This window comes from Ursus americanus, chromosome 32 (assembly GCF_024610735.1).
Source record: "Ursus americanus isolate L20-20 chromosome 32, mUrsAme1.1.p, whole genome shotgun sequence".
In the NCBI taxonomy this organism is placed as follows: Eukaryota; Metazoa; Chordata; class Mammalia; order Carnivora; family Ursidae; genus Ursus; species Ursus americanus.
Genome location: NC_142158.1, coordinates 11,784,231 through 11,799,271, shown reverse-complemented (window position 1 = coordinate 11,799,271; position 15,041 = coordinate 11,784,231). Strand labels below are relative to the sequence as shown.

The following is a 15,041-nucleotide window of genomic DNA, read 5'->3' as shown; positions in this document are numbered from 1 at the left end:
ATGTCAGCATTGGAAGTGACTCACAGAACTTACTAACTCAGCCAGTTGACACCAGCATTTCCTCCTTCAGGCAATTGGAACCCATTTGCAAATTTCATCACAGAGAAGCATTTAATAATGAAATGATACCATTTCAAAATCTGACAGAAAGCTTACCTTACACAGAGAAACCAGAAATGCAAAGTCATGTGTATAATTGTGCAAAAGACACCAATATGAAGGAAGATTCAATTAAGGAAGAAAATCCAGTGGAAACTGGCACCTCCACAAATGAAGACCAACTTGCTCACGAGTGGGTCAAACAACCTTCTAGAAGCCCTCCTCTAGTCCTCAGCAGTGGAGAGACACCGAAATTCATGGAAACGTCACTGCCTAAAAGTACTTCCATGGAGTCTGCACTCAAACCTAATCAACCTCAAAACTTCTTATATAAGGAAAATGTACACAGAGATGTTGAAAAACCATTTTATCAAGGGAATAGCTTTAACCTCCTTGATCTGAGAGCTAATTATACAAAAGAGGAGGTAAGATTTTTGATGGTCAGTATAATTTGTAGAGTGTTAAAATATGTGCTTTCCTATATATATATGTGTATATATATATATATATATATATATATATATATAGAATATATATAAAATATAATCTGAGACTTTTCCAAGTACTGCTAGATAATCTAATCAGTATGAGGGACATTGCTTCTCTGGGGGAAAATGCCTTCTGAGATCTTAATCAATTTAGAAACAAATTTTTCCTAATAAAATCACGTCCATACTTGAAGATTAGCCCTACGAAATGATAATTTCTTTGAGGATCGGGGCTCTGTCTTGCTCATCCTTTTATGTATCTTAGCATCTACATAGTGCCTTGAATATAAGAGGCTGTCATGTGTGGTGAATCAGATTAGCTGGAATTCGGAGTTTACAGTAAGCAAAAGGTGGAGAAGAAGAAGAAGGAGAGAGACATTAGGTCATTTGACAAGAAAATCTTAAAATTTTTCTATCAAGGGATTTCTGTTGACAAGCAGAAAATACTAATTTTTCTACCAAAGTGAAAATATTAATTCGTCTTTTGAGTTACTCTTTCTGGGCACACATGTAGTATCCTAAGAACACTGAAGATACCAATAGTATAAATTCTGCATACTCTGAAAATTTGTAAAAAAGTAACAATTTTCAGAATTGGTATGGGCAAATAGATAAAATCCAGGAATAGCAAAAATAGTACCATTTTATTGTAAGTCTGATGAGAAAAGCTATGACTATTATGTTTCATTTGCAGGTGTGAGCCCTTTTTTTGCTCATTTGTTTGGAAGCAGTATGTAAAAGAGAATTTTATTTCCCTATGTTGATTCTGGGGCATTTAAAAAGTCTGTTTAATTAGCGTTTCTCAAGATTGCTCCTTCCTATTTCCACTGCATTTAGTCATTTATTCGGCCAATAAATACTTTCAGGAATCTATTATGTGCTAGGCCTTGTATAATGTGTTGGTTATATAATGTGATGGTTTTAAAAAATGTGGTTTTTGTCCTCATAAAATAACACCTTAGTAGAGGAAACTCACATTAAATAATCACACAAGTAAATGTAAACTGTCAACTATGGTAAGTGCTATGAATAGTTATATAAAGTGTATGTTAAGTGTGTGTGTGTTATATAATATTACATATAAACTATAAACCATAAGCATGATAAGTGCTGTGAATAAAATGATGGGAATCTTACTGTTCCTGAAGTAGTGGTAATTGAGCTGAGCTCTGAAGGATGAGTTAGGAGTTAATTAACTGTGGGTGTGATTAGCATTCCATGCAGAAGTAACATGTGCAAGAACCCTGTGGCTTCAGGGAGCATGGCACCCACTACGACCTGGCGGGAGTCCAGTGTTTTTGGATCGAAGGTGGCAGGTAGTAGATGAGGATGGACAGGTAGCGTGGGTCAGGCATCAAGATCAGACATCGGAATCTTGTAGGCCTCAGTAAGGATAGTTGTCTTTATCCCAGAACAATGGTAAACCGTTATAATATAGGGGTCAAGTATCTCTAAATTCTAGAAAGTTATACAGCCCACCCCTGCAGATATCTTTTATGGGTTTTTTTTTTTAAGATTTTATTTATTTATTTATTTATTTGACAGTGAGAGGGAGAGAGAAAGCATAAGCAGGGAAGCGGCAGAGGGAGAGAGAGAAGCAGGCTCCCTGCTGAGCAGAGAGCCTGATGTGGGGCTCGATCCCAGGATTCTGGGATCATGATCTGAGCCGAAGGCAGACGCTTAACTGACTGAGCCACCCAGGCACCCCCTTTTACAGGGTTATATATCATATTCATTTGAGTGTTTTCCTACTACAACTTATTATCCTTTTAAAAAGCCCCCAAAACCTATTTTGTGGGAGAAAATCAATCACGAGGCATATTCATCTGACATTCTTACATTCACAGAAGTCATACCCATGAGATAATGATTTGATGAGCAAGAAAAGAAGTCTTCATTCAAAAGTGGCCTCACAGACTGTAGGGTAATTGATAAATTTGTTTTAATTCATCTGAAGTCAAAGAAAGTACCTCACATGTGTTCAGAAAAGTCCATATCATAGAAAGTTGATGAGAGTATCAAAGCTGAGTTTATCTTCTGAAAAAGTAAATGTGATACATACCTCTATCATATATCTGTTGTTTGTGCTCCGCTGTGCTATTGGGTGCTATATATACATTTAGCAGTTATTACTTAAGTATGTTTGTTAAGTTGGTATTATTATTGGAAGCAGACATTATCATTGCTCTATTATAGCTGAGGAAACCACACTAGAGATCTAGGATTCAAGGCCAGCTATATATGATTTCAAAACTCATGATCTTTAAACTCTTTTTCACACTTACGTACTCTAATTTACAGATCACAGTGTCTTCGAAAGGAATACAGAGCTTTGGGGATATTCCTGAGACGCCAGTCTGTCACCATAAGGAGGTCGCCGTGGAGAGTGTGGACAGTCCAGGGATGGCCTCACCTTGGTCTCCTGCAGGCATTTCTTGGTGTGGTGGAGCGTCTCTGGAGGACAGCAATATGCACGACATGAAGCAGAGCTTGGAAAGCTCACAACCTCTGGAAGAGGACATGGCTTTAAATGAAGTCTTATGGAAATTACAGCACACTAACAAACAGCAGCAAACTCGGATCCAAGACCTGCAGAGTAGCAACAAGTATTTAGAGAGGAAGTTTGAAGAACTACAGAAGCAGACTACCAAACAGCATGTGTTTGTGGACATCATAAATAAGCTGAAGACCAAGGTGGAAGAATTAATTGAAGACAAATACAGGGTGATGCTGGAAAAGAGTGACGCTGACAAGACACTGCAGAATTTGCACGAGGTCTTAACTCACACCCAAAAGCAACTTCAGGAAGCTAGGAATGAAAAGGAAACCTTACAGCTGGAGCTTAAGAAGATCCAGGGCAATTACGTTCACCTCCAGGAAAGGTACATGACTGAAATGCAGCAGAAGGACAAAACTGTCAGTCAGTGCCTAGAAATGGACAGAACCCTAAGCGAGAAAGAAGAAGAGGTGGAGAGGCTGCAGCAACTCAAGGGGAAGCTGGAAAAGGCCACCACCTCCGCGCTGGCCTTGCTGAAAAGGGAGAAAAAGACCCGAGAACAAGAGTTCCTGTCTTTATATCAGCAATTTCAGAAGCATGAGAAGGAAAACCTGGAAGAAAGACAGAAACTGAAATCGACACTCAAAACGCTGCTCGCTCAAATTACTCATTTGCAGTTCATATCCGAAAACAAGAAGGCAAAGAACACCCAACTCCAGCAGCAGGTCAGCGAAGTAAAACAGGAGAACGCAAGGCTTCGGCAGCAGGTGGCGAGGAGCCAGCAGCAAAATGATGGCCCTCGGTTTGAGATGCCTTGGTTAACCGAGCACTCCGGGGAAGCGGTGGAAGCAGATACCGCAGAGGTATAGACACAAATTCGGAATCTCGAACACAGAATTTCATGAGTTGCTAGCAGTCTGCTGATGCACATTTAGACATGGCGCTCACATTTGTTGGCAGAAAGAATTACTAACAAAAAGAAAAGGGAACGGAAAACGTAGCACAGGTTTGGAGAAGCTTCTCCGGTTCCTGGGTACTCAGATTAAAGAAGAGCCATTTCTGGTCTCTTGTGACTATTTTGGTAGAGGTGAAAATTAACGTGGGAATTTTCTGGGTACCTATGATCAATGGTCTGAAGCATCCCTTGAGAAAAGATCTTCTAGGTGGGCATTTCAGTGTTGTCATGCCACGTCTGCCTAATAATGAAACTAAGTAATGCAATTACATATTTGGTTTACAAGGTCAAACAAACCTATATTATATCACATGTTAATTTTATGATGTTATAAACTTCGTGATTGAGATGTAAGTGATATATAACATTAGTTTCAGGTCTGTAGCATGATTCGATATTTGTATATGTTGCAAAACTAGCACCACAATAAGTCTAGTTAACATCTAATAAAAACAACATGACAGCCTCATATCTATAAGTTTGGAGACACTGTAATATTGTAATCTCTGCAGTTCAAATGGCTTTTTTGGCATTTGGCATTCCATGAACCTGAAAGTGATCCTTTTCACAAGCCAGAGCGCATCTATTTCAGTTTTGTAGGCCTGTCTTAAAATATTTATAGTACAACCTTATTAATTCTGACTACTTAGAAAGAAGGCTATATGAACTAGAAAAATGTATGTTTGTTTAAAACTCTTAAAACAACTTGAGCTGATTATGTTGCCTTGAGGATGTCCTTAGAGGACTTTCTTTCAGGAATCCATAATTAGTACAAGTATTGTTGGCAAGTAAATAGTTCTATTATTTTTTAATGATTCTCAGGAAAATATTGTTCTCTTATATTTAAAAAATTTTCTCTGTAATCTTTTCTCCAGAAAGAAGTTAGGATTATCTAAACCAGTGCTTAAACGTTAGCATTCATCAGCCTTAGCTGTGAAAATGCAGATTGCTGGGGCCTGCCTCAGGGTTTCTGAATCAGTAGGTGTGCCATGGGGCTGGAGAATGCGTTGTTCTTTCTCTCTCTCTCTTTCTCTTTCTTTCTTTCTCTCTTTCTTTCTTTCTTTTGACGTTTCTTTCTTTTTTTTTTTTAATGTTTTTTTATTATACTATGTTAGTCACCGTACAGTACATCCCTGGTTTCTGATGTAAAGTTCGATGATTGATTAGTTGCGTATAACACCCAGTGCACCATGTAATAGGTGCCCTCCTTACTACCTACCACCAGTTTATCCCATTCCCCCACTCCCCTCCCCTGTGAAGCCCTCAGTTTGTTTCTTTTTTTAAAAAGATTTTATTTATTTATTTGACATGAGAGAGTGAGAGAACACAAGCAGGGAGAACAGCAGAGGGAAAGAGAGAAGCAGGCTCCCCGCTGAGCAGGGAGCCCGATGCGGGGCTCAATCCCAGTTTCTTTTTTTCTTTTTTCTTTTTTTAGTTTTTTATCGTGTTGTGTTAGTCACCATACAGTATCTAACAAGATCCTGAGTCTCCCCAATGCTGCTGGGCCAAGGGTCACACTTTTGAGAACCACTAACCTAAGCAGAGATGATCTTAGCTCATTTTTTTTTTTTAATTTTGATGTTTTTTCATTATATTATGTTAGTCACCATACAGTACATCCCCGGTTTCCGATGTAAAGTTCGATGATTCATTAGTTGCGTATAACACCCAGTGCACCATGCAATACGTGCCCTCCTTACTACCCATCACCGGTCTATCCCATTCCCCCACCCCCCTCCCCTCTGAAGCCCTCAGTTTGTTTCTCACAGTCCATAGCTCATCTTAAGGGTCTGTATTTTGTCTTCCAAAATAGCTGCTAGCCAAATCATGACAAATTTTTTGTATTGGTAAACTCTGAATGAATTAGTACAACTGTATAGAAGTTTATCACAGTACGTTATTTTTTTTCTTGAGCTTTCTTTCAAAAAAAAAAAGTGAAGTTCTTTGTTTTATATTGACGAATCAATTTCTTTAATATCCCCAAATCATCCTTATTCTGCGTTTAGTTTTGCGTCTCATGAACTCTAGGTATGTTTTCTCAAAAGTGTGGTCTGGTGTGTCTATGAGGTCAAAGTATTTTCATAGTCATAGGAATATGTTGTGACCTTGCCACTCTCATTTTTTTCATAAGGGCTTCCGGTGGAGTTTTCTAGAAACTGTGTCATTCGTTGCTTTTATGTCTGACCAATGTATGAAGCAGATGTGAGAACTCTGCTGTCTTCTATGAACTCAGCATTACAGATATTTGCAAAAATGTAAACAGTGCCACTCTTTTCACTAATTTCTTCCTTTGGAAAATGTGGTAATTTCATATTAAAATTATTATTTACATTGACACAAGGGATTTATTGTTATTTGAATGGATTAGTAAGCAAAGAATTTTTCAATGTTCTCAGTCATAATTTCTAATATAATAAATATTGATAGATATAACCCACATAAACAAAAGCCTTTTAGGATTCTCAATAATTTTTGAGTCTATAAAGGGGTCTTAAGAATCCAAAGTTTGAGAACCACAGTTCAGAGTATTTTTTTTAAATAAATATTAACATTTATCTCTTCAAATTTAAATTTGAGTGCCATGTTTTTAGGGCTGTTCAGAAGTTTTTGGGTTTTTTCCCCTTTTTTTTTCTTGTTTTTTTTTTAATTTAAATTGAATTAATTAACATATAATGTATTATTGGTTTCAGGGGTACAGGTCTGTGATTCATCAGTCTTATATAATACCCAGTGCTCATTACAGCACATACCCTCCCCAATGTCCATCACCCAGTTATCCCATCCCTTCCTCTCCCTCCCCTCCAGCAACTCTCAGTTTGTTTCCCAAGATTAAGAGTCTCTTATGGTTTGTCTCCCTCTCTGGTTTCATCTTACCATTTTTTCCTCTCTTCCCCTATGATCCTCTGCCTTGTTTTTTTTGTTTTTTTAAAGATTTTATTTATTTATTTGACAGAGAGAGAGACATCCAGCAAGAAAGGGAACACAAGCAGGGGGAGTGGGAGAGGAAGAAGCAGGCTCCCAGTGGAGCAAGGAGCTCAATGCAGGGCTCAATCCCAAGACCCTGGGATCACGCCCTGAGCTGAAGGCAGACGCTTAACGACAGAGCCACCCAGGCGCCCCCTCTGCCTTGTTTCTTAAATTCCACATATCAGTGAGAGCATACCATAATTGTCTTTCTCTGATTGACTTATTTCACTTAGCATAATACCCTCTAGTTCCATCCATGTCATTGCAAATGGCAAGATTTCTTTTTTAATGCCTGTGTAATATTCCATTTTATATATATACCACATCTTCTTTATCCATTCGTCTGTTGATGGACATCAGGGCTCTTTCCATAGTTTGGCTATTGTGGACATTGCTGTTATAAACATTGGGGTGCAGGTGCCCCTTCAGATCACTACATGCATATCTTTGGGGTAAATACCCAGTAGTGCAATTGCTGAGTCGTAGGGTAGCTCTATTTTCAACTTTTTGAGGAACCTCTATACTGTTTGCAGAGTGGCTGCACCAGCTTGCATTCCCACCAACAGTGTAGGAGGCTTCCTCTTTCTCTGCATCTGTTGTTTCCTGACTTGTTAATTTTAGCCATTCTGACTGGTATGAGGAGGTATCTTATTGTGGTTTTGATTTGTATTTCCCTGATGCCGAGTGATGTGGAGCACTTTTTCATGTGTCTGTTGGCCATTTGAATATCTTCTTTGGAGAAGTGTCTATTCGTGTCTTCTGCCCATTTCTAGATTGGATTATTTGTTCTTTGGGTGTTGAGTTTGATAAGTTCTTTATGGATTTTGGATACTAGTCCTTTATCTGATATGTCATTTGCAAATATCTTCTCCCATTTGGTAGGTTGCCTTTTAGTTTTTTTTGACCGTTTCCTTTGCTGTGCAAAAGCTTTTTATCTTGATTAAATCCCAATAGTTCATTTTTGCCTTTGTTTCCCTGGTCTTTGGAGATGTATCTAGCAAGAAGTTGCTGTGGCCAAGGTCAAAGAGGTCACTGCCTGTGTTCTCCTCAAGGATTTTGATGGATTTCTGTGTCACATTTAGGTCTTCTACCCATTTAGAGTCTATTTTTGTGTATGATATAAGGAAATGGTCCAGTTGCATTCTTCTGCTTGTGGCTGTCCAATTTCCCAACACCATTTGTTGAAGAGACTGCCTTTTTTCCATTGGATATTCTTTTCCGCTTTGTCAAGGATTAGTTGACCATAGCGTTGAGGGTCCATTTCTGAGTTCTCTAATCTGTTCCATTGATCAATGTATCTGTTTTTGTGCCAGTACCATACTGTCTTGATAATTACAGCTTTGTAATAGAGCTTGAAGTCAGAATTGTGATGCCACCAGCTTTGGTTTTCTTTTTCAACATTCCTTTGGCTATTTGGGGTCTTTCCTGGTTGCATACAAATTTTAGGATTATTTGTTCCAGCTTGGTGAAAAAAGTTGATGGTAGTTTGATAGGGATTGCATTGAATGTGTAGATTGCTCTAGGTAGCATAGACATTTTAACAATATTTGTTCTTCCAATCCATGAGCATAGAATGTTTTTACATTTCTTTGTGTCTTCCTCAATTTCTTTCATGAGTATTCTGTAGTTTCTGAGTACAGATCCTTTGCCTCTTTGGTTAGGTTTATTCCTAGGTATCTTATGGTTTTGGGTGCAATTAGAAATGGGATCGATTCCTTAATTTCTCCTTCTGTCTCGTTGGTGTATAGAAATGCAATTGATTTCTGTGCATTTATTTTATATCCTCCAACTTTACTGAATTCATGTATGAATTCTAGCAATTTTGGGATGAGAGTTTGACTTCTTTGTCAATTTGGATGTCTTTTATTTCTTTTTGTTATCTGATTGCTGAGGCTAAGACTTCTACTACTACACTGAACAGCAGTGGTTTTGGTGGACACCCCTGCTGTGTTCCTGACCTTAGGGGAAAAGCGCTCAGTTTTTCCCCATTGAGAATGATATTCGCTGTGGGTTTTTCATAGATGACTTTTATGATATTGAGGTATGTACCGTCTATCCTTACACGGTGAAGAGTTGGGTTTTTTTTTTAAGATTTTTAAAAATTTATTTGACAAAGATAGAGACAGCCAGCGAGAGAGGGAACACAAGCAGCGGGAGTGGGAGAGATAGAAGCAGGCTCATAGCGGAGGAGCCTGATGTGGGGCTCGATCCCATAACGCTAGGATCACGCCCTGAGCCGGAGGCAGACGCTTAACGACTGCGCCACCCAGGCTTCCCTACATGGTGAAGAGTTTTAATCAAGAAAGGATGCTATACTTTGTCAAATGCTTTTTCTGCATCTATGGAGAAGATCATATGGTTCTTGTCCTTTATTTATGTAGTGTTTTATATTGATTGATTTGTGGATGTTGAACCAACTTTGCAGCCCAGAAATAAATCCCACTTGGTTGTGGTGAATAATCCTTTTAATGTACTATTGGATCCTATCGGCTAGTATTTTGGTAAGAATTTTTGCATCCATGTTCATCAGGGATGTTGGTCTGGAATTCTCCTTTTTGGTAGGGTCTTTGGTTTTGGGATCAAGGTAATGCTGGCTTCATAAAAAGAGTTTGGAAGTTTTCCTTCCATTTCGATTTTTTGAAACAGCTTCAGAAAAATAGGTATTAATTCTTCTTTAAATGTTCGGTAGAATTCCCCTAGGAAGCCATCTGGCCCTGGGCTCTTGTTTGTTAGAAGATTTTTGATTACTGTTTCAATTTCCTTGCTGGTTATGGGTCTGTTCAGGTTTTCTGTTTCTTCCTGGTTCAGTTTTGGTAGTTTATACATCTCTAGGAATGCATCCATTTCTTCCAGATTGCTTAATTTGTCGGTATATAGTTGCTCATAATACGTTCTTATAATTGTATATCTTCAGTGTTGATTGTGATCACTCCTCTTTTATCCATGATTTTATTTGGGTCCTTTCTTTTTTCTTTTTGCTAAGTCTGGCCAGGGGTTTATCAATCAGAAGCAGCTCCTAGTTTCATTGATCTGTTCTGCTGGTTTTTGTTTTTTTTGTGTTTTTTGGGGTTTTTTTTTTAGTTTCTATTTCATTGATTTCTGCTCTAATCTTTATTATTTCTCTTCTTCTGTTGGGTTTAGGCTTTATTTGCTCTTCTTTCTCCAGCTCCTTTAGATGTCAGGTTAGGTTGTGTATTTGAGACCTTCCTTATTTCTTGAGAAAGGCTTGTAGTGCTATATACTTCCCTCGTAGGACCACCTTTGCTGCATCCCAAAGATTTCGAACAGTTGTGTCTTCATTTTCATTTGTTTCCATAAATTTTTTAAATTCTTCTTTAATTTCCTGGTTGACCCATTCATTCTTTAGTAGGATGCTCTTTAGCCTCCATGTATTTGAGTTCTTTCCAACTTTCCTCTTGTGATTGAGTTCCAGTTTCAAAGCACTGTGGTCTGAAAATATGCAGGGAGTGATCCCAATCTTTTGGTACCAGTTAAGACCTGATTTGTGACCAAGGATGTGATCTACACTGGAGAATGTTCCATGTGCACTCAAGAAGAATGTGTGTTCTTTTGCTTTGGGATGGGATGTTCTGAATGTATCTGTGAAGGCCAGCTGGTCCAGTGTGTCATCAAAGCCCTTATTTCTTTGTTGGTCTTCTGCTTAGATGATCATCCATTGCAGTGAGAGGCATGTTAAAGTCCCCTACTATTATTATATTATTATCGATTTGTTTCTTTGATTTTGTTATTAATTGGTTTATATAATTGGCTGCTCCCATGTTAGGGGCATAAATTACATAAATTACAATTGTTAGATATTAGATGTTCTTGTTGGAAAGTTGCTTTAATTATGATATGGTGTCCTTCCTCATCTCTTATTATAGTCTTTGGTTTAAAATCTGATTTGTCTAATATAAGGATCGCCACCCCAGCTTTCTTTTGATGTCCATTAACATGATAAATGGTTTTCCACCCCCTCACTTTCAATTTGGAGTTGTCCTTGGGTCTAAAATGAGTCTCTTGCAGACAGCATATTGATGGGTCTTGCTTTTTTATCCAATCTGTTACCCTGTGTCTTTTGATTGGGGCATTCAGCCCACTACATTCAGAGTAACTCTTGAAAGATATGAATTTAGTGCCATTGTATTCCCTGTAAAGTGACTGTTTGTGTGTATTGTCTCTGTTCCTTTCTGGTCTATGTTACTTTGGGGTTCTCTCTTTGCTTGGAGGACCCCTTTTAATATTTCATGTAGGGCTGGTTTGATGATCACAAATTGTTTCAGTTTCTATTTGTCCTGGAAACTTCTTATCTCTCCTTCTATTTTGAACGACATCCTAGCTGGATAAAGTATTTTTGGCTGCATAGTTTTCTCATTTAGCACCCTTGCTCAGAGTTTTTGAGAGTGGTGTTTAATTCAGCACTTTGATTAAAGAAGGAAGGGAAGAATGAATGGGGGATAAACAGAAGGGGGAATGAACCACGAGAGACTATGGACTCTGGGAAACAAACTGAGGGCTTCAGAGGGGAGGGGGGTGGGGGATTGGGATAGGCTGTTGATGGGTAGTAAGGAGGGCACATATCGCATGGAGCGCTGGGTGTTATACACAAACAATGAATCATGGAACACGACATCAAAAACTAAGGATATACTGTATGGTGACTAACATAACATAATAAAAAATTTCTAAAAAAATAAATAAAGAGCAATCCAGACTCTTTGTCTTTATCCTGACACATGTGAATTGTATACACATAGGATGCAAAGATTGTGCATTCTGATTTGTTCCTGAATTGCTCACTTGGTGAAGAGGAGAGCCTGAGTCCCCCAGATGTGAAAAGAACTTCTCAGCTTGTCTCCAAAATTCACAGTGTTCTGGCTCTGATGGTAGGACTTCTCACATCCCAGGTAATTAAAAAAAATTTTTTTATTGGGGGAGGGAGATATATTGAGGTTGGACTAAACCACAGGGGCAATCTAAAGCCACAGAGTTAAGTTATGGGAGAAAGAAATGGAAGACCCTTTGTTTAGTACTTTTTACATGTCCTGGAAGCTCTATCAGAGCAGTAGTCTTGTTGTCTGGCTCAGTCTGCTCCTAGTGATTGGTAAGTGTTCCCATCAGTGAGCTGTTCACCCCATCTAAAATTTAGCTTTGGGGCAGCAGGGGGGACAGTAGGGAGTTGTGTACATTGGTGGACTGAAGAATGAAGTTGGTGTCAGGTGAGTTCAAATCCTGACTTCACCACCTCCTGGCTGTGTGACTTGCCCAAGTGACTTTTACCTTTATCAACCTTAGCGTTCTCTTCCTAAGTAGGGGAAATGATACTTGCCACTGCCCTGGGAGGTGACAAGCACTGCATTTAATGAGAGACCTGGTTACGGGCATGGCATTTGCTAGCTTCTCAAATGAGCTAGTTGTCTTTCTTCCTCTTCTATTAATGTCCATTTCTCTGATCTTTTTTTAAAAATTTATTTGAGAGAGAGTGAGCAAGAGAGAGAGCATGAGCAAGGGGGAGGGGCATAGGGAGAGGGAGAAGCAGACGCCCTGATGAGCAGGGAGCCCGATATGGGACTCGATCCCAGGACCCTAAGATCATGACCTGAGCCCAAGGCAGATGTTTAACCAACTGAGCCACCCAGGCACTCCATTTCTTTGATCCTAAGTGTGGTCATCTGAGCCAAAATTGAGGGCCATGGTCCGTGATGTTCCTGATCCAACACAATGCTTATTTCCATTGTGCTTCAGCAAAAGTTTGTTGAACACTAGCGTTTATTTAGTGCTAGAAACTGAGCTGAGCATTTTATGCAGAAATCACAAAACGGTGTCCCACAGACTATATCCACCAGAAATTTTGTTTTTACACGTGAGTCTGCATATGGCACAGACTCTTCTTAGCTACAAACTTTCCCATCCCACTTCGTTCCTTCAAACATTTCCTTACTCACCATAAGGCTTGCCTCCCCACCCCCCATCTGTCACCAGAAGCTGCTATTCTTTCTGCCTTAATTGTAGGCTGCCGCCTCTCTACCACACCTCCCAAGGAGGAATGTGTCCTAGCCCTCTTGTCGGTAGATGTCATCCCACACCAAACAAATATTATGTTTGCTTGTTCTGGGTCTCCCACCCCCACTAGAACGGAAGCCTTCAACATCAGAGACCTGGTACGTTGTATGCCCTGTACCTAATACAGGTTAAGCCCTTAATTGGCACTCAACAAATGTTTCTTGACTTCCCAGCCTGTCCTTGAAGTCTTCTGAGTTTACTCTCCCTGCTTTTCATGAGTTATCTCCTCCAGTCCTTACGCCATTCTTTGTATTATCAGGCTTTTTTTTTTTAATGGAAAAAGAATAAAAATAAAAAATAAACTAAGTAGGAGGGGCGCCTGGGTGGCACAGCGGTTAAGCGTCTGCCTTCGGCTCAGGGCGTGATCCTGGCGTTATGGGATCGAGCCCCACATCAGGCTCCTCCGATATGAGCCTGCTTCTTCCTCTCCCACTCCCCCTGCTTGTGTTCCCTCTCTCGCTGGCTGTCTCTATCTCCGTCAAATAAATAAATAAAATCTTTTAAAAAATAAATAAATAAAATAAACTAAGTAAAATAACATAAAATAAAAACATGGAAAAACAAACTGAGGCTTCGAACAGTTGGGTTTCTTGTCCAAATTCTCACATAGGATGGAAGGGCAGAACTCAGATACAAACTCAGGCAGTCCAACTCATGCACGTATTTTTGACCCTGAGGTCATACATACAAATACCTTTTTCTGGGCACCCTTGAAATATCTAGAGTTTCAGTGTTGTTGAGGATGTCTGATTACTCTGGTGTCAGATATAGCAATTTGGCTAAAGTTTGGATTTGTAACCTGACCAGGCTAGGCTAAGATGTGATGTAGGTGCGAATGTGTAAGCATGTATTGTTATTATAGATGGGGATTAACTTCCCAGCGATTATACTAATCTGTCCCCAAAACAATTACTTATATCCAAGTGTGAATCTATAAGAATTCTTTCCATACTAACTCTTTATTGGATATCTTATGAGTAATTGAAGAATTGAGTTCAGTATTTTATCTCTTTTGGTTTGGTCACTTATTCTGGAAATTTTGTGTGTGTGTTTTCTGTCCTCCCTTTAGCTTTACTGAAACCTTTTTAATACAGCTTCTCAAACTGTTACTCCTAGGACATCACCACTCCCGATATTGAACATTTCGAAGACAGCAAGAAAGTTAATGATACAATGCTACAAAAATTGAAGCACTTCCATCTTAAAAAGAAAAATTTAGATAAAGAGGTACCATATTTATTCTTTATTCTAAAAATTGTATCATTTTTGGTAGAAAAATAGTCAAAAAGATAACATAAAAGTATAAAGAAATTCTCCAAATTTGGACTTTTTTAAAAGACTTGTTTTTGGCAGGGCACTTGGGTGGTGCAGTTGGTTAAACATCTGACTTTTGGTTTCCACTCAAGTCATGATCTCAGGGTCATGAGATTGAGACCCGCATCAGGCTTCTCACTCAGCTCAGAGTCTGCTTGAGATTCTCTTTCCCTCTCCCTCTGCCCCTCCCACTCATTTTCTCTCTCTCTAAAATAAAAGGTGATACCAGAAGGTTAACTTATGCCAGTTCTAATGTGAGAGGAAAACAGAAGTGTCAAGTTTACAGCTAATGAAATGAAAACGTACTCAAATATGGGATCTTGGAACATAGAAACAAATTCAGTCCTGTGTTATAGGGAAATTACTTCTTTGAATTGAGATGGATAGAAAATTTGTTGCAGGTATTCTGGGGAGTCTCTTTGTCTCCTGTCTAACCTGATCAAGGAATAACAGATACACAGAGAAACTCCTGTTCTCTATTTCTTAAACCGGCCTTCAAAAATAAGCCCCACTGAGGGTTGGAGCAGGATGTTACAGAAATACAATTTCAGATATTTGTGTTGTTTTGGTAAATTTACTGAAATGATGTGGTTTCTGTAATTTGACTCCGTGAAGGGGGGTTGGAGGGAAGAAGACATGGTTGGGGGTATAAATGATA

General features: G+C 39.0%; 1 protein-coding gene across 5 annotated transcripts in view; it reads left to right on the top strand.

Annotated features, from left to right (window-relative positions):
• The window catches only part of CAGE1 (cancer antigen 1), a 57,233-nt gene that overhangs the window by 8,531 nt on the left and 33,661 nt on the right, over positions 1-15,041 (top strand). For 4 of the 5 annotated variants that reach the window (XM_087857966.1, XM_045811504.2, XM_087857968.1 and 1 more), the window contains exons 3-6: positions 1-524; positions 2,889-3,947; positions 11,764-11,913; positions 14,186-14,296. In XM_087857966.1, coding sequence (XP_087714092.1) covers positions 1-524; positions 2,889-3,947; positions 11,764-11,913; positions 14,186-14,296 — 1,844 coding nt within the window. The remainder of the gene's footprint in view (positions 525-2,888; positions 3,948-11,763; positions 11,914-14,185; positions 14,297-15,041) is intronic. The other variant, XM_045811506.2, reaches the window with a different exon arrangement.